The following is a 22,464-nucleotide window of genomic DNA, read 5'->3' on the forward strand; positions in this document are numbered from 1 at the left end:
AAGTTTTCCTCCATTTTGAGATATTGAGCATCAAAGCTTTAGACTTCTGGCCCCTTAAAATCCCTAATTACGTAACATAAGAGTATATGATTGCCATGTACATGTACATAACATTAGAATGAACATAATTGCTTCTATAACGTATCAAAAAATATTTGACAGTAAAAAGTTATCATTAAAAGACTTTAGAGCCCCCTCAGCCCCTTATTAGAAGGGCCAGCCCCTTTTTCATGATTTCAAATGAAAGCTCTTGTCAATTTATACACTTTTTGTTCAACAAGTAATTACAAATGTTGTACGTTCTCGAGATATCTTGAGAGGGTCATGTTAGGGGCCGACCATGTAACTCCTTTTAGGGACCGCATAACAAAGAAGTTATAGTTCATTATTGTTAAGCTCAATATTTTGAGCATCTTTTGTTCAATATTGCTTATCCAAATGTTTCTCCATTTTGAGATATTGAGCATCAAAGTTTTGGACTTCTGGCCCCTTCAAATCCCTAATTACGTAACATAGGAGTAAATGATTGTCATGTTTAGGTTAATGACCTAAGAATAAACATAATTGCTTCTATAACGCATCACAAAATATTTCACAGTAAAAAAGTATCATTAAAAGACTTTAGAGCCCCCTCAGCCCCTAATTTGAAGGGCCAGCCCCTTTTTCATGATTTCAAATGAAAGCTCTTGTCAATTCAAACACATTTTGTTCAAAAAGTGTTTACAAATTTTGTACCGTTCTCGAGATATCTGGAGAGGGTCGTTTTAGGGACCGACCATGTAACTCCTTTTAGGGACCGCATAACAAGGAAATTATGGTTTCAGATTGTTAAGCTCAATATTTTGAGCATCTTTTGTTCAATATTGCTTATCCAAATGTTTCTTCATTTTGAGATATTGAGCATCAAAGTTTTGGACTTCTGGCCCCTTAAAATCCCAAATTAGGTAACATAGAAGTAAATGATTGCCATGATTAGGTTAATGACCTAAGAATAAACATAATTGCTTCTATAACGCATCACAAAATATTTCACGGTAAAAAGTTATCATTAAAAGACTTTAGAGCCCCCTCAGCCCCTAATTTGAAGGGTCAGCCCCTTTTTCTTGATCTCAAATGAAAGCTCTTGTCAATTCAAACACATTTTGTTGTTTTTTTGTTCTACTTGTTTTAACAAAATGCTTTCGAGAAAAGAGATATTCAAAGAAAACCAAGAAAAATCACGACGCCTTTTTAATCTTAATTTTCAAGCTCGGGCGAGCTTCGGCGCTCTTTGAGATAAAGATGATTAATTACCATTAGACACTATTTCAATCTTTCGTCTATCAGCCCTGAAAAGTTCAACATCATATCTTAAATGATAAAAGAGGAGTTTTCCGCACAAAATACCCCTATAAAAACAGTTAAATCCACGATATCTCAAGACAGGAAGTGACGTCATCAACAAAAAAAATTTCCAACAAGGTTCAGATCATTACCTATCAGAACTGAAAATTTGACGTGAATCAGTTCAGCCGTTTCCGAGATATCGCGTGCACAAAATCGGTAAGAAAAAAAAAATAATAATAACTAGACATGATCTCGTTGCGAGCAACGAGGAGGTCTTCCGTCCGATTTTTAGAAGAGGAAATGACCTTGCTTTTTATCTTCATCAACAAATCATATCAGGAAATGCAGATGTGATCTAAAAGAGCGATGGATGAAGGATTATACACCCCGTTGGATCCCTTATTTAAAGGACCAGCCCCATTTTATTTCATATTAAATAAGAAGTCTTTTGACCTAATAACAGGTCTAATGACCTGTAATAAAAAGAAACCGAAGAAAAAAAAGAGGGTAGGCCTTTGTAAACGGAAGACCCTAATAACAATATGAATAGAAGGGTCTTCCGCTGAAGACGGAAGACCCTAATAATAAAAGACTGTTTTTGTCTAAATCTAAATTGAAGAGTGGTTTTCAACTTGTACTACAATCCAACAACCCTTTTATGTTGAATATTTTAGTTAGAAAATTAAATAAAAAGGAGAGAAAGAAATAGAGAAAGAACAAATCTTGGCTCCGGCGAGAATAGAACACACAGCCTTTGCAGGTGTCTCAAAACATGGCTGACGCTAAATAATTCCCGAATTTGTCTTTGAATTTGGGGCGTTTCCGCCCGGCAGAGGAGCTGAGTTTTTGTATGAGATGAAAAACAACGTGTAAGATGTCTGACTATTCAGGTTTGGTAACAGTGCGAGGTCATTTGAAATATTAATGCGTGTTTGTGTCCGGAGGGGGGTAAAAAGACCCGAGCTTGATTTTCGTCTTAATAAATCGAAAATAGAATTTTGAGGTGTGGATCTCGGATTCGGTTAACAACAATTAGGGGAGGTCCTTAAACAATGACTGATGCATTTTACCCATGTATTTCAGTGTTGAGAATGTTTTTTCGTGTCGTTTACTATTATGTTTGACTGTTTTATTTCAGCAGGATTGATAAAATCTTTATAAATGTAGAAATAACGAAATCAGTAACAATTTGATGACAGTAATTTCCACAGTTCTAACATTCATAAGTAGTTCACACGCTATCGTAGATACAGACTAAACAGAAACCAAGAAATATACATGCAACAGAAATAATACGCGGCTGCTTACATCCCTTGTACTGTGTAAATTTTAAGTCCCCGTACAGGCTATAGTCGCCGTTTGAGCTCAGGAATTTCTTCTTAATTGTTTAATCCGCTGCATATTTGGCAGAAAATAAGAATTGGGTCCGAGGTACATGTACACAAAATTTCATTAGGATTGAGTAAGGGGCTCGGGAGTTAGAATTTTTTTCTACAGTACATGTCCAGCAAGCCAATCAAAACTCGAATGCCAAAAAGTTCATATCTTTCTTAAAAATGAACGAATAGGTCTGGTCATTAGTACAGTAATCTAGACTTGAAGTAGGTTGAAAAAAAAAGGTTCAAGATGACAGATCCAGTAAAATCAGGCCAGAAAAACTAAATGATTTTGTGAAAACGAAAGGGGGGGGGGGGTCGGTGGGTGTACTGTGTAAATTTAATTTCCACGTATATGCATTAAGCGCCGTTTAATTCAGGAATTTAGTCTTAATTGTTCAATCCGCTGCATATTTCACAGACAAACAGAATGGGGTCCGAGGTCCATTTTCACGAATTTTCATTAGGATTGAGTGAAGGGCTTGGGAGTTAGAATTTTTTTTAAAGTACATGTCAAACACGACAATTGAAACTCAAATGCCAAAACCTTCATAACTCTGTTATTAATGAACGAATTGGTCTGGTAATTAGTACAGTAATCTAGAATGGTATTTAGTTGAAATTAAAGGCCCAAGATCAAAGATCAAGTAAAATCGGGCCAGAAAAACTAAATGATTTTATGAATTGGGAGGGGGGGGGTCGGTCGGTGACTTCTATATTAAACGTAGAATATTAAATTCTAAATATCACATATTACATGTACACAATTTCTAAATAAAATACACATGTTAGAACAATGTATAAGCGTTGTTTGAAAGATGTAACTGTTGATTTTTTTTTTTACATCTATATATTCTTAGGCTCAAATACTCATAAACGGGTGGTCAGTTTTTAAACCTTGTCGCAGTCACCCGTTTGTTGTATAGTTACGTGTATAAACTTCGGAGGTTTTTCTTAATCCCGACAGGCAACAGATTTGTATCAGTATGTAGACATGCACAAAAAAAGGAAAAAGTACACCATCTTTAATATAAATGACTTTTTAGGGTTGACTTTCAATCAGTAAGAAGACAATCATTAAACAATGAATTTCAAATTATTTGAATCCATAGACATTATCCCGTAACTTGATAAAAATATGTATAATTTTTGGACGCCAATGTACATTTAGCTTCTATCCAATTCACTGCATGTTACCTGTACTAGTTCTTATTCAAATGGTAAAACATTTGTACTTGAGAGAGAGAGAGAGAGAGAGAGAGACAGAGAGACAGAGAGAGAGAGAGATTACATAGTGTTTTATAATGTTCAGGAAATCAATATATAAGCAAACTATGTCAATAAACGCATGTATACATGCATGTGTGCATCTATATATGGGATTAAATACTAAGCAGTCCTCCTTTTTAAGCCGAGTAGAATAACGTGGGTGCATTGCTAAATGTTGTGTGCATACAGTTGAGATGGCGGCATTTCTTTGATGCCGGCAAAGCGACCCAACGAACACTAATGCGGTCGAACTGCAGGGGCACTTCGGCGGCATGTCTTTGATGTCGGCAATGCGACGAGCGTCGGAATTTAGAGAGCTGCTGACAGAATTTGCTCTATATTTGTACTGAAAAAAAGCCGCTATTTTTTTTTATCTATGACAAAAATGAAACGGAAAACATTCAAATCCATCATTTTAAAGATAAAACCATTAATCAAAACACAAATAAGAGAGAAAAAAGATTCGGCACTCAGGGACTGAACCAGGGTCGCCTGGGCACAAGTCCACCACTCTAACGACTGAGCTACGCGGACCCTCGCTTCAGAACTTTGGAGTCCAAAATCTCAAGAATGCGTGGATTGATTTTAAAACAAATTTCATATTCTGAAGTTTTGAGAGCGTCTTTATCGAATGAAAAAATAAAAAAAATTCAAATCCAAAAAATTGAAAAATTAAGGTTATTCATTTCCTTCCGGTGACGACCGGAAGTGACGGCAGACGTTCGGATATGTGAGAGACACTGCGGCTAACGACTCTCTACCACCACTGAAAATTTGAAAGTTTTATCTTTGATACTTTTTGAGAAAACGCGTGAACAAGTAAAAACATAAAATCTTTAATATCTCGGGACCGGAAGTGACGACCAAAAATTTGATCGATAAAGGACTATATATGGTTTGAGCCTAAAATGGCCCCCTAAAATGAACATTGTCATTTTACTGTAATTCTTTGTTTTATTTGTACAAATATACATTTGAAGTTTTTTCATAATTTTCATTTTGATTTTTAGTGCCCACAATTTAAAAATATGACATCATAAACTTAACCTTTTCCCGCCATTTTCTCATTTTTAGCATAAAACGGCTTGTTTTGAGGCAGTTTTCCTTTAAGGAAACATTGAGCGACTACTTGAACAAACAAAATATTTTCACCAAAGATGTATCTTTACAATACTTATAAGTGACAAAAAGTTCGTTCTTGTTCAAAGAGTCGCTCTATATTTCCCATTCGAAAAAAGATAAGAAAAATGTCAATTTTTGGTTGATTTTGATTGAATTATAAAAATAGCGTCACTTCTGACGTCATATACTGCCAGTGAGTGCATATAAATCAAATAAATGGGTGAAAAACATATTTCATGTCACCTCTTTTATAAAATAACACAAGAAGTTAATGTACCTGAATTATTTTAAAAATAGCAAATTTTGGGGGCCAAATTTGACTAATATCATATATAGTTCTTTCTTACAAATTTTGTGCTCAGTGAGATCTGAAAGTTTCATGAAAATCGGCTAAAGCCTTTTTGAGAAAACGTCAAAAAAAAAAAAATAATAATAGGGGAAAAGAAACAAAGCAATAACAATAAGGTCTTCCGTTGGAAACGGAAGACCTTAATAATAATAGGGAAAAAGAAACCTAAGAAAAACAATAAGGTCTTCCGTTGGAAACGGAAGACCTTAATAAGAAGAAGAAGAAGAAGAAGAAAAAGAAAGTCGACAAAAACAATATCTCTCCCCTTTGAAAGGGGAGACATAATTAAGGAACAAGGAATCATTCTTTGAGTATTATGAGGTGATAATTTCTGTCGGGGCGTGATCAAATCCAATAAAGCCCGAAGGGCTTTATGATAGATTTGATCACGCCCCGACCGGAATTATCATCTCATAATAATCAAAGAATGATTACTTATTACTTATATTTATATAATTTTAAGCCACCGTACGATTAAATATTTAAATATTAATAAGCAAACCCCCACTGGTGCCTCAGTTTGGCGTCATTTGTAGTTAAGGGTTATATAGTACAAAATCGATACATAGTGTTATCACAGGCAAAGACACCGAAATATGTAAAATCTCTGGAAAAAGGGGTCTTGATGACATTTTTTATCAAAAATGTTTTTTTATTGGAAAATGACGGAATGGGTCTACAGAATAATATTTCCAAATTTAAAACTTGTACTCCATCTAGTTTTCTTGTTACAAGCTTTTGAAAAACGTTGTTTTTATATCCCTCATAACTGGGACGTCATGACGTCACTTAAATTACATTGACGTTGCGCACATAACACACATTTTTTTGTCATTCAGATATGTGCTAAGTTGATTTTTTTAAGTTGTATAATTTATAGAACTAGATAATATCTTTTTAAAAGCTTTAGTTAATTATCCGGTAATTTGATTTTAATTATCCTTCACTTTAAATCATTCTTCAAATTCATATTTGTTAACTTATAATATATTCAAATCATATTCAATGGTGTAATTAATATATGAATTCTATTATAAAAATTAGATTTATACAATAAAAAGCCCACCATCTCCTGAAAAAAATGCTTACATCAAAATATGTCAAAGTAAAGTTTCAGTTCAGTAAGTTTACTACTGGACTGGAGAGGGGCACGTCTCCTCCTGGAAAGCAGGTCTCAAAAATGGTCTCACATGTGAGTGGAGATAACGCACCCTAGATTCAGACAGTCCACCAGCGGGAAGTACACCCGGTCTTCTTATTTCTCTGAACTGAAATACCTGATCTTTCAAAATCTCAATCTTCTCCTCGGTTCAGTCACAAGTCTTCTTCGCCGTTACAATGCCTGGCTCGTTAGAATCGAACGAAAAGTGTTGGTACTGGCGGATACCCTTCACTGGTCTGAAAAATTGCCCCAGATACCCTTTCCAGGATCTCCATTGCCACGCTGAATATTGCACAGCTGTGTTAGTAGTAGATGATCTGTTAACAACATCTTCAAGTTGGCCAATGCTATCACAATCACACCGCCTATACAACTTCTTGGAGAAATTACATTGACGTTGCGCACATTACACACATTTTTTTTTCATTTAGATATGTGCTAAGTTGATTTTTTTAAGTTGTATAATTTATAGAACTAGATAATATCTTTTTAAAAGCTTTAGTTAATTATCTGGTAGTTTTTCATATTTGATCATTTTTTTTCTCTACGTAGAAATAAAAAAAATATACACAAACAACCATAGCATAATTTAATCATCCTTCACTTTAAATCATTCTTCAAATTCATATTTGTTAACTTATAATATATTCAAATCATATTCAATGGTGTAATTAATATATGAATTCTATTATAAAATTTAGATTTATACAATAAAAAGTCCACCATCTCCTGAAAAAAATGCTTACATCAAAATATGTCAAAGTAAAGTTTCAGTTCAGTAAGTAACAGTTCACTACTGGACTGGAGAAATTACCTTGACGTTGCGCACAGTACTGGCGGATACCCTTCACTGGTTTGAAAAACTGCCCCAGATACTCTTTCCAGGATCTCCATTGCCACGCTGGATATCGCACAGCAGTGTTAGTAGTAGATGATCTGTTAACAACATCTTCAAGTTGGCCAATGCTATCACAGTCACACCGCCTATACAACTTCTTGAGAAGAGCAAATCCTCCATCGATGAGGCATCGTGCGTGTCCGGGGATCTGCATCTTGAACTCTATTCTGTTGTGTTGCTTTGTCATTACTCGCCACATGAAATATCCAATGACATACTGGTTCTTATTCTGGCCACAGCAGTTATCAGCGTGTATTGTGCATGACGTTTCGTCCGAATTGTGATTTTGTAAGGCCCAGTCCAACATAGAAATCACAGAGTCTGGTCCATGCACTTTGGTTCCATCTGGTCCGATAGTTTCATTTTCATTTATAAGAAAGTTCAGTTGTTTTGGTTCTCCATCAGAGCGGACACCAAATATATGGACTTTTCGAAGTGTCTGAAAGTACAGGGGGCCCATTTGCCGCGAATGATGAGGAATGCATACATTCTGACTGAAGTCAAACGTGCAATGGACGAATCTGTCTTGTAAACGGTAAGTGTCTCGGGACCTTTTCACACAATCGTTGTACACTTTCCTTTCAGCCTGTGCATTTGTGATGTGTTTCTGCATCTTTCTTGGTGCTGCCTCCAACTTTCCTCCTCTGAAACTGCATCTAAAACACTTTTTCGAAGTTTTTCACAAGTTGCACATACATCGTCCATTGGTTTAGCTATTCTAATATGCGGAAGACACTGGTTCCAGATGTTGCAAAATGTGGAATACCGCACATGTCGGTCGTTTGGACAACTTTCAACATATTTCTCGTGGACGTCCTTCTTCGTTGTATCGGATGGAATGTATATGGAAGGAGTGTCATCTCTTCCTCTTGGGGCAGCTGGTTGTGGTAACCCTAAGTCATCTGCATAACTAGAGATGAACTGTACAACTAACTTTATGTCATCATATTGTAGCGAATGACTAGGTTTCTTTCCTAGGTTCCCATGCTTGCGTGGTGTTACTCCATGTGTATTCTTATGGGTGATGATATTATGAAGAAAATGCTTCCCTATATCATAGACAAGCAGGAACGTATTTCTGCAAACCTTTTCCCCGGAAAACATGAAAGTCTGCTCGGAACGTATTTTTTTTCTTTCCCCGTTTTGTCGTTTCTTTGCAGCTGTCCACAAGCGATCCCATGATGTACATGTCTTTTTCTTCCTTTGACATTTCTCTCATGTTTAGGATGTGCGAGTACAATGTATCATCATTGAAGATAGAAACGCACTTGTTCTTACAGCCGCAGCCACGAATCTTTACATCCCTGATTTTGAACAGATTAGGATCGTCATGGGGTAGAGGTACATTCTCAATGGACGCTGAGCTTCTCTGGTAATCATTTTCGTCATCGTCCCCATCTCCATCATCTGAATTTGGATCCGACACGACAGCATCATCAAGAAACTGCATAACCCGTCGATCTAAATCAATAGTGTCATCAGCCGGTCCATCGTCGTCCGTGTCATCTGATGAATTTTCATGATCAGTGACCTGGGAAGCTGCAGGAGTGCTGTTTGGAGTCAATCCAAAGTGCTGAGAAAACAAATTTTCTAGCTCCTGAAAATAAAAATAAAAAATAAATATTTTACACCAATAAGAAAACAATAATTCCACTGTAACATTTAATGAAAAACACAAACCCTAGAATGTTATTTATTTTTTTATTTTTTTTCATTTTTTTTTTTTTTTTGGTGTATGCCAATACTCAATAATTGTAGGTTGTCGTGATTAAATTGACTAACTAAACAATTATAATTAATACCCATAGAGAAGAAAACTGCGAACATTAAGTACATATAATAAACTGGTTTTTGTCCTTATTACATTAAGAATATATACATATTAAATCCGTTATTTATGATTTCTTTTCCCAAAGCTTGTTTAATTGTTGTTGTTTTTTTTCTAATTTTGACATAAAAATTAATGTGCAAAAAGATTCACATTTTATTTTCCTGACTAAAAATATGTTGGTAAATATTTCATAATTATTTTATTTATTTTTTAACCAAATATATTAAAGGAAGAAATAAATTCAAAATGCTACTGAAGAAAAAGAAATGCGATGTCACGGGGATTTAAACACCCGATTGCAATTTGTAACATTCGCTAAAGTAGAACGACCTATAATCTAATGCGCCACGGACACTACGATAACTGAAGGAAACTAATAGTGTCATATTTTTGCAAACTATCTACAACTTGCAAAGAAGTTTGCCTTCTTACTTTAAAACACATTTTTTATCTACTTATTTTACCTTAAAATACCCTAAAAGTACTATTCTTAAGAATACTAATGCTTGTACACCATCCAAATACACAGACAATGTATAATTGCATCTATGAACAAAACTTTGCAATTTTCATGGAAAGTTCGTTTAGTTCAAACATTATCAAAATACCGGCTTCGGCTGATTTTGTGAATTTTGTATTACTGATACACATTACTTTACTTATATTGCATATATGAGCAATATATATAGCGAACGAACAGCTAAAAGAACATTATGTCAACATAACAGAGACGGCAATCTTAAAAATGGCTCTCCGTAAGTCAATGACCTTTATCATAATAAGTAATCAACGCCTATCGTCAATAAAACACACATCTTGTTTAATAAAAAATATTTGCTTACCTCAATTTCGAAATCCATCGCTGCACAAAATGTTCAACAACGACACTGCACTCTTTAAAACCGTACTAAATATTGATTATACTGACATGTGCTGAAAGCATGAAACAGCAAAATGACGTCAACTTTTCAAGTGCGATTTTCTACGTCATAATATAGCGATGTCAATAAGCCCGGTTTTGTCAGAGAGCGGTCCACATTTAATATTTTCTTTTGAGAAGTGGACAGGCATAGCCTACATCCACATGGATGTAGGCTATGCCTGTCCACTTCTCAAAAGAGAATACCCTTCTAGAAGCAGAGTGGTTGGAATGTTCAGAAGGGCATTGAACCAATCTGGGTATTGAACATGACGGACTATCAACTAAAATTACAGCAGTTGTGGCTTTTATAGAATTTGAATTCTTTAAACATTTATAATTTTAATGTCAGTTCCAAAAAGCAAAGAGATGACTTTGTTATTCTTGCATGTGCTTCAAGATCGTGCGTGTCCGGGGATCTGCATCTTGAACTCTATTCTGTTGTGTTGCTTTGTCATTACTCGCCACATGAAATATCCAATGACACACTGGGTCTTATTCTGGCCACAGCAGTTATCAGCGTGTATTGTGCATGACGTTTCGTCCGAATTGTGGTTTTGTAAGGCCCAGTCCAACATAGAAATCACAGAGTCTGGTCCATGCACTTTGGTTCCATCTGGTCCGATAGTTTCATTTTCATTTATAAAAAAGTTCAGTTGTTTTGGTTCTCCATCAGAGCGGACACCAAATATATGGACTTTTCGAAGTGTCTGAAAGTACAGGGGGCCCATTTGCCGCGAATGATGAGGAATGCATACATTCTGACTGAAGTCAAACGTGCAATGGACGAATCTGTCTTGTAAACGGTAAGTGTCTCGGGACCTTTTCACACAATCGTTGTACACTTTCCTTTCAGCCTGTGCATGTGTGATGTGTTTCTGCATCTTTCTTGGTGCTGCCTCCAACTTTTCCTCCTCTGAAACTGCATCTAAAACACTTTTTCGAAGTTTTTCACAAGTTGCACATACATCGTCCATTGGTTTAGCTATTCTAATATGCGGAAGACACTGGTTCCAGATGTTGCAAAATGTGAAATACCGCACATGTCGGTCGTTTGGACAACTTTCAACATATTTCTCGTGGACGTCCTTCTTCGTTGTATCGGATGGAATGTATATGGAAGGAGTGTCATCTCTTCCTCTTGGGGCAGCTGGTTGTGGTAACCCAAAGTCATCTGCATAACTAGAGATGAACTGTACAACTAACTTTATGTCATCATATTGTAGCGAATGACTAGGATTCTTTCCTAGGTTCCCATGCTTGCGTGGTGTTACTCCATGTGTATTCTTATGGGTGATGATATTATGAAGAAAATGCTTCCCTATATCATAGACAAGCAGGAACGTATTTCTGCAAACCTTTTCCCCGGAAAACATGAAAGTCTGCTCGGAACGTATTTTTTTCTTTCCCCGTTTTGTCGTTTCTTTGCAGCTGTCCACAAGCGATCCCATGATGTACATGTCTTTTTCTTCCTTTGACATTTCTCTCATGTTTAGGATGTGCGAGTACAATGTATCATCACTGAAGATAGAAACGCACTTGTTCGTACAGCCGCAGCCACGAATCTTTACATCCCTGATTTTGAACAGATTAGGATCGTCATGGGGTAGAGGTACATTCTCAATGGACGCTGAGCTTCTCTGGTAATCATTTTCGTCATCGTCCCCATCTCCATCTTCTGAATTTGGATCCGACACGACAGCATCATCAAGAAACTGCATAACCCGTCGATCTAAATCAATAGTGTCATCAGCCGGTCCATCGTCGTCCGTGTCATCTGATGAATTTTCATGATCAGTGACCTGGGAAGCTGCAGGAGTGCTGTTTGGAGTCAATCCAAAGTGCTGAGAAAACAAATTTTCTAGCTCCTGAAAATAAAAATAAAAAATAAATATTTTACACCAATAAGAAAACAATAATTCCACTGTAACATTTAATGAAAAACGCAAACCCTAGAATGTTATTTATTATTTTTTTTCATTTTTTTTTTGGTGTATGCCAATACTCAATAATTGTAGGTTGTCGTGATTAAATTGACTAACTAAACAATTATAATTAATACCCATAGAGAAGAAAACTGCGAACATTAAGTACATATAATAAACTGGTTTTTGTCCTTATTACATTAAGAATATATACATATTAAATCCGTTATTTATGATTTCTTTTCCCAAAGCTTGTTTAATTATTGTTGTTTTTTTTTAATTTTGACATAAAAATTAATGTGCAAAAAGATTCACATTTTATTTTCCTGACTAAAAAAATGTTGGTAAATATTTCATAATTATTTTATTTATTTTTTAGCCAAATATATTAAAGGAAGAAATAAATTCAAAATGCTACTGAAGAAAAAGAAATGCGATGTCACGGGGATTTAAACACCCGATTGCAATTTGTAACATTCGCTAAAGTAGAACGACCTATAATCTAATGCGCCACGGACACTACGATAACTGAAGGAAACTAATAGTGTCATATTTTTGCAAACTATCAACAACTTGCAAAGAAGTTTGCCTTCTTACTTTAAAACACATTTTTTATCTACTTATTTAACCTTAAAATACCCTAAAAGTACTATTCTTAAGAATACTAATGCTTGTACACCATTCCAAATACACAGACAATGTATAATTGCATCTATGAACAAAACTTTGCAATTTTCATGGAAAGTTCGTTTAGTTCAAACATTATCAAAATACCGGCTTCGGCTGATTTTGTGAATTTTGTATTACTGATACACATTACTTTACTTATATTGCATATATGAGCAGTATATATAGCGAACGAACAGCTAAAAGAACATTATGTCAACATAACAGAGACGGCAATCTTAAAAATGGCTCTCCGTAAGTCAATGACCTTTATCATAATAAGTAATCAACGCCTATCGTCAATAAAACACACATCTTGTTTAATAAAAAATATTTGCTTACCTCAATTTCGAAATCCATCACTGCACAAAATGTTCAACAACGACACTGCACTCTTTAAAACCGTACAAAATATTGATTATACTGACATGTGCTGAAAGCATGAAACAGCAAACTGACGTCAACTTTTCAAGTGCGATTTTCTACGTCATAATATAGCGATGTCAATAAGCCCGGTTTTGTCAGAGAGCGGTCCACATTTAATATTTTCTTTTGAGAAGTGGACAGGCATAGCCTACATCCACATGGATGTAGGCTATGCCTGTCCACTTCTCAAAAGAGAATACCCTTCTAGAAGCAGAGTGGTTGGAATGTTCAGAAGGGCATTGAACCAATCTGGGTATTGAACATGACGGACTATCAACTAAAATTACAGCAGTTGTGGCTTTTATAGAATTTGAATTCTTTAAACATTTATAATTTTAATGTCAGTTCCAAAAAGCAGAGAGATGACTTTGTTATTCTTGCATGTGCTTCAAGATCAGCTATGTTAGTAAATTCTATACAATGTAACTTTTTAATCGTATATTAAACATAACAGTGGAAATTATATATACGGAAGAACTTTTAACTTTAAAAGAAAAATATTAGTCGTTAAAATATTTATGGTCAAATTTCAACCCCATATCACGCTTTGCAAAGTTATAGATGATATCTATGCTAAATAGACGGATATGTAGAAAGAGTGATTTCAGGGTAAATACAAAGAGGGAAGAATAGCATTACGGTTTTGCATCGAGCTGGTGGGGGAAGACTTTGAAAACTTTTATTACTGTTTGACGCCTTACCAGGATGCTATCCGTCCATCTTTGGTGCGGAAGACTGAGAAGGCCTTTTATCAAACCAATCGAGCAGACAGAATAATAATCCTGGAATAGGAAAGGTTAACGTTCCAATCCAGTGCATCAGTATCACAAGATGCATCATCCAGCCAAGTTTGTAAAAGATAGAACCAATAAGAATATGGATATGCCCATCAAAGGGCATTGCTCCAGTGCTCCAAAAACCTTAACCTCGTCCATCATCCGAAACTTATGTCTCAGATTCAGTATTTAAGTCTTACAGTTGTATATATGAAACAATATAAGATGCACTATCCATTAAAGTTTTATGACGTTAGGACCAGTTATACTGTATACAGGGTTATTTTTACCCATGTTATTTTCGCTGTTCATCAAACGGTTTCGTCTCGTCTTGAATTCGCTCTGACACAGTTGTAATTAAAGAGAGATACTATAAGAGTAAAAATGGCTCCGTCTTAAATTCGACTGATAACAAAGAGCGTAAAAGTTATGAAAATAAAACGGGGCGAATACTTCCCTGTATACAATAAACTTAGATATGATCTTCAAAGGGCCCCTGCTCCAAAAACCTATATAAACCGGTTCCAAAAACCTTTAACCAGCATCGGAAACTGATGGCTCAGATTCAGCATCCAAACCTGGTGAAAGCACAAGTACCGGTATTATAAGATGCACCATCCATGAAGTTTGGTGAAGATATTGACAAGTAGTAAATTAGATATGGCCATCAAAATGTACCTGCTTCAAACCCTTTTACCTGCTCCAAAAGTCTTAACCTCCTCCAGCATCTAAAGTTCATGGCCCAGATACAGCATCCAAGTCCTTCAAGTTCATTTGTAGGTCCAGATGCACCATCCATGCTAGTTTGGTGAAGATATGACAATAAACAAGAGGCCCTTGGGCCACATCGCTCACCTGAGCAACACTAGCCGTTATAAAGTCATATCCAAAAATAACGGGACAAAGAATGAGTCAAATTGATCCTGTTTTAAAATCTTTTCAAAATTTTCTACAGATGTTTTTATATTGGGCACCTTTTATAACTAGATAATTTCATAGTTATATCATATATTGACCATTGTCATTCTCAAAATGATCTTAGACAACTATTCATATAAATATAAACCTATATCAAATTTTAACCCCTTGTGTGGCCCAAGAATTATCCAGGTCCAAAGTCTAAACAACTGAGAATCAACAAATGTCAATATGATAAATTTATTTCATGTGTAAAAATTGAACCCCCCTCCAATTATAGTCTCATCCTTTTTAGGCGGAAGCGCCTATTGCAATTGCTTTCATGACCTTCTACGTCATAGGTCAAATTCCTGCCCTTTTTCATGGTAAACTATCGGATGTTATTTAAACTAAGGGCACACAACTCTATACCCCCCCCATACTGTTCGACCCCCGTTTAAACATCGTTTCTGTTAAAAGATCTAAATTTTTACTTTGTCGTTTTTAATTATCCATTGAAAATACCTATAGCAAAGATAGCAAGTGGTATATATACGTTTTTGATAGTACAGGAACGAACGATAACTCTTGCGATGTATGCGACATAAACAAAGGATAAGCACGGAGTTTGATGCCTGTAGATGAAATTCCGATGGAAAAAAATAGTTCAATTTGAAATTGCGTGTTTATGAGTACAGAAGGAAAAATTGATAGGGAAACAGGAAATGAATGATTTTTCAAAAAAAAACAAGGGTGTGTATAAATCTATTTAAAAAGATTATTAGAATGATACAATGCCTATAAATTATTTGTAAACATACCAACGTTTCGCGTAGTAATCTCAGACAATACTACATTACGTTATGCAGTGTAAAATTATTGTCACCAAACCCACGTTGAGAACAACTGGTGACTGTCCATCTTCGACATACGTAAGGTAAGTTAGGTAATTAATGTGTTATTTCTCATTGTATAAACGTCTGCCTCATCATTTTAGTTTTTCATTGCCTGACGTCATGACGTCAGGCATATCTAAGGTTTAAAAGTTGCATTCTCCGAAACAGTGCAGACAATGGGACAAGCAATATCATGATATTTCACAAAAAAAGATTAACCGATGCATGTTTAAGATGTCAGCATTTACATTCACAATTGATGAAAATGTTATATGGCATGTAATGACAACAGCGAGAAAGAGTTTTTAAGTAAAAGGGACGTTCACCATGCAGTGCACGTGTGTAATCCTGATTTAAAAATAGATCAGCATTCCACTTTATTTGAATGGTGAAAAAGGGGGAGGGGGTCATCGCAACAAGTTGTAACATATTGTCAAAATTACGGTACAATGTAAGCAATAATTGGTGTTGGATTATCATTATTACAAGAGAGTCATCAGTTTGGATTAAAACAAATATATATCTATACAGCTGGAATGTTTACTGGAGGAACTAAATCGCCGAAGCGGGGTGTGACCCGATTTTCGTTCAGTTGGGCGATTTAATTAATCTTGAAAAGGGATCATTACTCGTGTGTCTTACTAAATGTACATTACTACATTTAACAATTACTAATTGTGTGTTTCTTAATTCGTTCGATTTCTTTCAAAACATCCGATCCAAAGTATAATATACAATTATGTAGCTTTTACAAAACAAATGTCAAAAAATTCATCTGACCCCCTCCTCATGGATCTCTGCCAATGGATGAGTTCATTCGTCGCGTGAACGGTAATAGCAGGATTTCGCGCCATAATTTCTCATTCATAGTTTTTGCGCACCGATTAGTTGACGATTCCGTTGGGATCATGCGAATACCCCAGAGTACACCATGTGTTTACATCACAGGCAAGTAGCATCGGGGGTTGGGTGAGGGGGGCTGCTTCCCCCTCCCCACTTTTTTGGCAGCTGGCACTTTTCTTAACTTTATATGATAAATGGAAATATTATGGATTTGCCCCCCCCCCTCTCCACTTTTGTAGTAGTATGCAATAAATGAAACTGCAAATAAAGAATTCTAATTGAATTGAAGTTATAGTTAGGTTTTTTTCATGAATTTGAGAATTCACCCTTTTAATTGCTTGTCAAGATGATTTTGATGAAGCTGCCCACACACATTAAAAAACAATACGTGTTTTATACCCTTTCATATTTCATATGGTTGGAAATTTTTAAAAATGCCTTTCAGTTGATTTTGCATCTTAATATAACAATACAATTTTTTTTTAAAAACCGACCATTTACTCTCCCGCTTTCAAACTTACATGCACTTATATGATATGTGTACATTCCTAAAAAAATTGATTTAATAGAATAAATGAATTTCAAGTGATATATATGTACATGTTCTAGATCGAAGAAAAGACTGACATTTCGTCTTAAATTTGCACGTTCCGTTTATAAATTTATGATCAGCAGCGAAAATTAAAATTCATTTCTAATAAGATAGCCTAACTGATACATGCATGCTTCCATTGAATAATTTTGTTTAGTCAGGCAAGCTTTTTGGAAAGCTATTACTTGTGTTACAATAATCTTGATCGAGGAGCTGGTACATTCTTAATCCGAAATTCCTCTGACTCTAATCCCCGCTTGTATATTGTGACGTGCGGAGGAGACATGTCACAATATAAAAGCGGGGGTTAGAATCAGAGAAATCTCAGATAAGAAAATACATTTTATGAAAGAATTTATATTGTTTGTGTTAGGCATTCATCGATAATTCTGAAATGTCGGTCTTTTGTTATGAATACTATACAAGGCGAGGCCTACAGGATATCTTTAAAGATTAAAATTTAGCACAATGGAATCGCATATATAGGAAGATAACATTTCGTTTTTTAAACCTTTAATATTTTGTGACATCTTTGCAGATCTATATGTTCATATGGTGATTTTATAATTTGTTACGAACAGCACTGTATGATATTGGGTTTATTCATTTTGATTACAAAAAATTACAATATTCAGCTTGGTTTAGAAATGACTCATGAATAATGCAAATGAATTTTCTCTAAAAATATCTCAAATATAGCTTTTAAGTATCATACAAGATACAATTCATTGGTTGATATAATGAATATTCCAGATAGGCTATTAATTGCAAAGATATTTCATTGAACATTTAAAAATAATTAATATGATTTATCCTTTTACCCACTGTATTTACTTATATCTCAGAATTACCTTATCATTACTCTATAATGAAAGTGACTAAAATTTCCTATGGAAATTTCTCTACATCATTATTATATGATAATTTTGATGACTGCATTTTTTGTTTTTAAATTTTAAAATTTCCAATTCATGAGAACTTGGACTATATACCAGTATATCTTTGATCTACCACGTTCATGATTAATTGCAATTCCAAAAAGACTCAATTATATACCTGACAATGATTATAGATAATAACCTAACATATATCTATTTGTTCTATATGTATATGTTCTTTCAGATGAATGTCAAGAAACTGATTAACATTAACTGACAAGAGGAGACAATGAGAGCTCAACATCATTCTTCATCTCTGGTGAAGGGGAGAGTTGCTAAATTTGGGTGCACAGCTAAATTCAAGCAAAACAAAGAAAAAGACGGTTGCTATAAAAATGCGGTGTTGGCTTCTCAGTTCAGCACTTTTAAAGAGGGACAAACATTGCACGTTTGCAACTTCTAAATGGAAGCAGGGCATCTGAAATATGCTGGAATCCTCATCTTAATGGCCTTAATGCCATTTTCAAGGTTAGTAAATACAACTAAATTTAAATATGATATTCCCCGTGGTTTTCTTGTTTAAGAATGAACTAATTATACCCATGCTCGGAAGGAGAGGGGGTATATTGTTTTACCGTTGTGTGTCTGTTTGTCTATAACACAAATTTTGTCAAAGATATCTCAGCAACAATCGCAGATGCTTGAAATTTTAACTCAGTCTTTGTTAAGGTATGCCATTCGGTAGGATTGATTTTTCAAAATATTTGATGTCAACTTCCCATTACATGTAATGTTAACTATGCTTTTTTGTATACACATCAGAGCAGGGGTATCACTAGTGAGCATTAACTCACATATATCTTGTTGTCATATCTTTAATAATATAGTAAATATTCTTATACTAAATGCAATTAAAAACTGAAGAATTTTGGAGAAAAAAAAATTAAACTTTCATTTACAGTTCAATCACTATATTTTCCATTACTTGTATTTAATATACCAAAATAACCTTACAATTATTGATAATTCATATTGTGTGATCTTCTTATATATCTCATCCTTTATTTGCAAAATACATGTATACTTTTGAAAATAAATTATTTAAGGTAAAACACATATAAATTCAAAATATTTTATAGATTAATTTTTTTTTTAAATCCATGTTTTCTTTATTGGGGGTCAAGTATATTGTAATGAAATATTGCTTGATAACATATCCATTATTCATTTTTCATCAACACATTTTAATATCCTGCTGAAAAAGACAGTTTTCATTGGTATAATGGATGCAAGACAACACTAGTGAATTGAAATTGTTGTTACCACAAATGGCACACTCCAGGATAACACGCTTTCCAAAAACACCATTACGGCATGCAGGCATAAAGGGATTCTTTGAAAGTCTATGTTCTGTAATGGTGGAAGTTCTCTTGAAGATTAGTATTAAAATAAAAACTAAAAAGTTCAAATGTCTTCAATACTAGAGACCTGTGATTTGACAGTACAACATGGAGCAATTGTAAAGGACACATAATTTGTACATTATTGAATATCAATATATAGTTATCCATAACTTACTGGGCTTTTACATTGTATTGTAACTCTCAACATTTGCATATATGTTTGATCTTTGTAAAATATGTTACAGTAAGTAAATACATTCTTTCTAAGTTTTAAACATTTGTCAACAAAATATATGAACTGCAATCTGAGGATCAATTAGAGGTCTGCAATTCTCCACATATGAAATGACTTTGAAATCATCCTGTTACTGTTAAACTGGAGAATATATTACGAAAACATCAACATATCTTTATTGAATACCTTTTTTACAACACATTGTCCAGATATTTTGTGAATTATTCTATGAAGCTGATTTCTCAATGGCTATTGCTTCTCAGGTAAGCAAAGTGACACACATACTACTTGTTTCTGTAAAATACTGTAATCAAGTGATGTACAAATGTATCTTCTGCATTTTTGTGAAACATTATTGTAAAGAATAAAATACTACAGTTTCAGAAGTTCAGTTTCTAATTCTATAATAATCTTTCATCATTTTGATATCAAAATGGACATTTTTAATAAATCGGCATAATAAATGAAAATGTATTCCTGTAATTTCAGCTTGCATATAAGTATCAACTGTTATACGAATGTGACTTTTTATGTACTTCATAAAACAAATGTTTTGATGTTTAAATTGCTCTTCTCATTGAATCTTTATTTAAGGCATGATCCAGACTAATCTGGTGCAGTAACAGAATATTTCCACATTTACTACATGTATATACCTTAATTGACATATTAGAATAGTGTTTTATCTTATCAAACTAATTCTTAAAAAGAAAATAGTTATAATAACACTATGACATTGACAACTTGCAATCATGCTTCCGCCTATCAGTACTTTGATTTATTTTATTTTCAAAGACGTTTCTCTATATATTATAAACGTACTACATTTGGCTGTGTATTCTATTTAGCGCTTTTGGTGGAATACGGCTTCTGCTAAATTAAGAACATCGCTAAATGCCATGTACATATGTATAGTAATAGTCACTTTAGGAATGCCCTAGTACAAATCCACGCCAACTTGTTCAAAAACTAATATCTGCCAAATATTGTACACGCCAAATATAATGTATTTACAGTATATTACACTACCTGAAGATGCTTCCATTCAAGCAACAGCTTTTCTGCTTAATTAATGTCCAAAAAGAAGATATTTCTCTAAACATTCTTATGTAAAAATTTGCCCCCCCCCCCCCAATTGGTGGGCCCACCCTACCCCAGGGATCATGACTTTAACAAACTAGAATCTACACAACCTGAGGGTGCTTCCACACAATTGCAGAATACAGCTTTTTCTGGCCAATTGGTTCTAGAGAAGAACATTTTTAAAGCGTTTTTTCTATATACATTTATTCTTATATAAAATCTGCCCCCTCCCCCATTGTAGCACCACTGTACCCTGGGGATTATGATTTAAACAACTGGAATCTACACTACATGAGGATGCTTTCAAACAAATTACATCTTTTCTGGCCAATTGGTTCTTGAGAAGATTTTTAAAAATTTTCTCTAAATATTCCTATGTAAAAACTTGACCCCCCTCCCATTGTGGCCCCATTGTACCCCCAGGGATCATGGTTTGAACAAACTTCAATCTACACTACCTGAGGATTTATTGCTTCCACACAAGCTACAGCGTTTCTGGCCGATTTGTTCCTTAGACGATTTTTAAATATTTTTCTCTATATTTTTTATGTAAAAACTTGACCCCAATTGTGGCCCCATTGTACCCCCAATGATCATGATTTGAACAAAGTCGATTTTTAAATATTTTTCTCTAAATATTCCTATGTAAAAATTCGACCAACAATTGTGGCCCCACCGTACCCCCGGGGATCACAATTTAAACAAACTAAAATCTACACTATCTGAGGATGCTTCCACACAAGTTACAGTTTTTCTGGCCAAATTGTTTTTGAGAAGAAGATTTTTTAAACATACCAACAAATTGTTGATAATTCTTAATTATCTCCCTTTGAAAGACGGTGTGGCCCTTCATTTTAACAAACTTGAATTCCCTTCACCTAAGGATGCTTTGTGCCAAGTTTGGTTGAAACTAGCTGCAGGACTGTAGCTCCCGGTCTGAAAAAATTCGGATGGACGACCTGGGAGCTACAGTGCCTACCATAGGAAAAATCTGCAATTTACGGCGCACAAAAAATTGCGCTAGTTTTGGACTTATTAACTTTATTCTCACACAAATTCTGTAAAAATAATTAGTACCATTAATTTCTTCAGCCAATTTACTACTTATATCGTCTCTTTACTTGCCTCAGACTTTCTCTTAAAAATGATAACCGACCTCGGAAAATGAAGTATGTTAATTAACGTCGAGATCGAGAGTCGCCATTTTTAAATGTAAACAAACTTGCACCACTGTAATTTACAGGGCTGCTAATGGTGTTTAAAAGAATATCAGAGGCAAGTGAAGTGACGATATCTGTAGAAAAATGTCTAAGGAATTTTTTGGGATCAAATATTTGTAAAGAATATGATCGTAAATGAGATTAATCGGTCCAAAACTAGTGCTTTTTTAGTGCGCAGTAAATTGCAGTTATTTACTATGGGAGGCACTGTAGCTCCCAGGTCGTCCATCCGAATTTTTTCAGACCGGGGGCTACAGTCCTGCAGCTAGGTTGAAACTTGCCCAGTGGTTCTGGAGAAAAAGTCGAAAATGTAAAAAGTTTACAGACGGACGGACAGACAGACGGACGACAGACAGAATGTGATTAGAAAAG

The 22,464-nt window shown here is 34.8% G+C and overlaps 2 protein-coding genes and 1 long non-coding RNA gene across 3 annotated transcripts; 1 reads left to right on the top strand and 2 right to left on the bottom strand.

The window, feature by feature from the left end:
- Positions 1 to 8,146: 8,146 nt before the first annotated feature.
- LOC128156225 (uncharacterized) lies at positions 8,147 to 10,297 on the bottom strand. Its single transcript, XM_052818287.1, has 2 exons — positions 10,176 to 10,297; positions 8,147 to 9,099 (listed from the first exon to the last, which is right to left on the bottom strand). Exons 1-2 carry the CDS (start codon positions 10,191 to 10,193, stop codon positions 8,557 to 8,559), a joined length of 561 nt encoding a protein of 186 aa, XP_052674247.1. The 5' UTR covers positions 10,194 to 10,297; the 3' UTR covers positions 8,147 to 8,556.
- A 350-nt stretch (positions 10,298 to 10,647) lies between these two features.
- LOC128191835 (uncharacterized) lies at positions 10,648 to 12,160 on the bottom strand. Its single transcript, XM_052864162.1, has one exon. The coding sequence runs from the start codon at positions 11,971 to 11,973 to the stop codon at positions 10,648 to 10,650; it is 1,326 nt and encodes a 441-aa protein (XP_052720122.1). The 5' UTR covers positions 11,974 to 12,160.
- A 3,628-nt stretch (positions 12,161 to 15,788) lies between these two features.
- On the top strand, positions 15,789 to 20,165 carry LOC128156248 (uncharacterized). The gene is made up of 3 exons (XR_008239694.1): positions 15,789 to 15,879; positions 18,396 to 18,679; positions 19,416 to 20,165. It is a non-coding gene; the product is annotated as an uncharacterized LOC128156248 (long non-coding RNA).
- The last annotated feature ends 2,299 nt before the right edge of the window (positions 20,166 to 22,464 follow it).

This window comes from Crassostrea angulata, chromosome 1, assembly GCF_025612915.1.
Source record: "Crassostrea angulata isolate pt1a10 chromosome 1, ASM2561291v2, whole genome shotgun sequence".
NCBI lineage: Eukaryota > Metazoa > Mollusca > Bivalvia > Ostreida > Ostreidae > Magallana > Magallana angulata.

Excerpts from the sequence above, each read along its gene's own strand:
- LOC128191835 (XM_052864162.1), bottom strand. The coding sequence starts at position 11,973 with ATGCAGTTTCTTGATGATGCTGTCGTGTCGGATCCAAATTCAGAAGAT.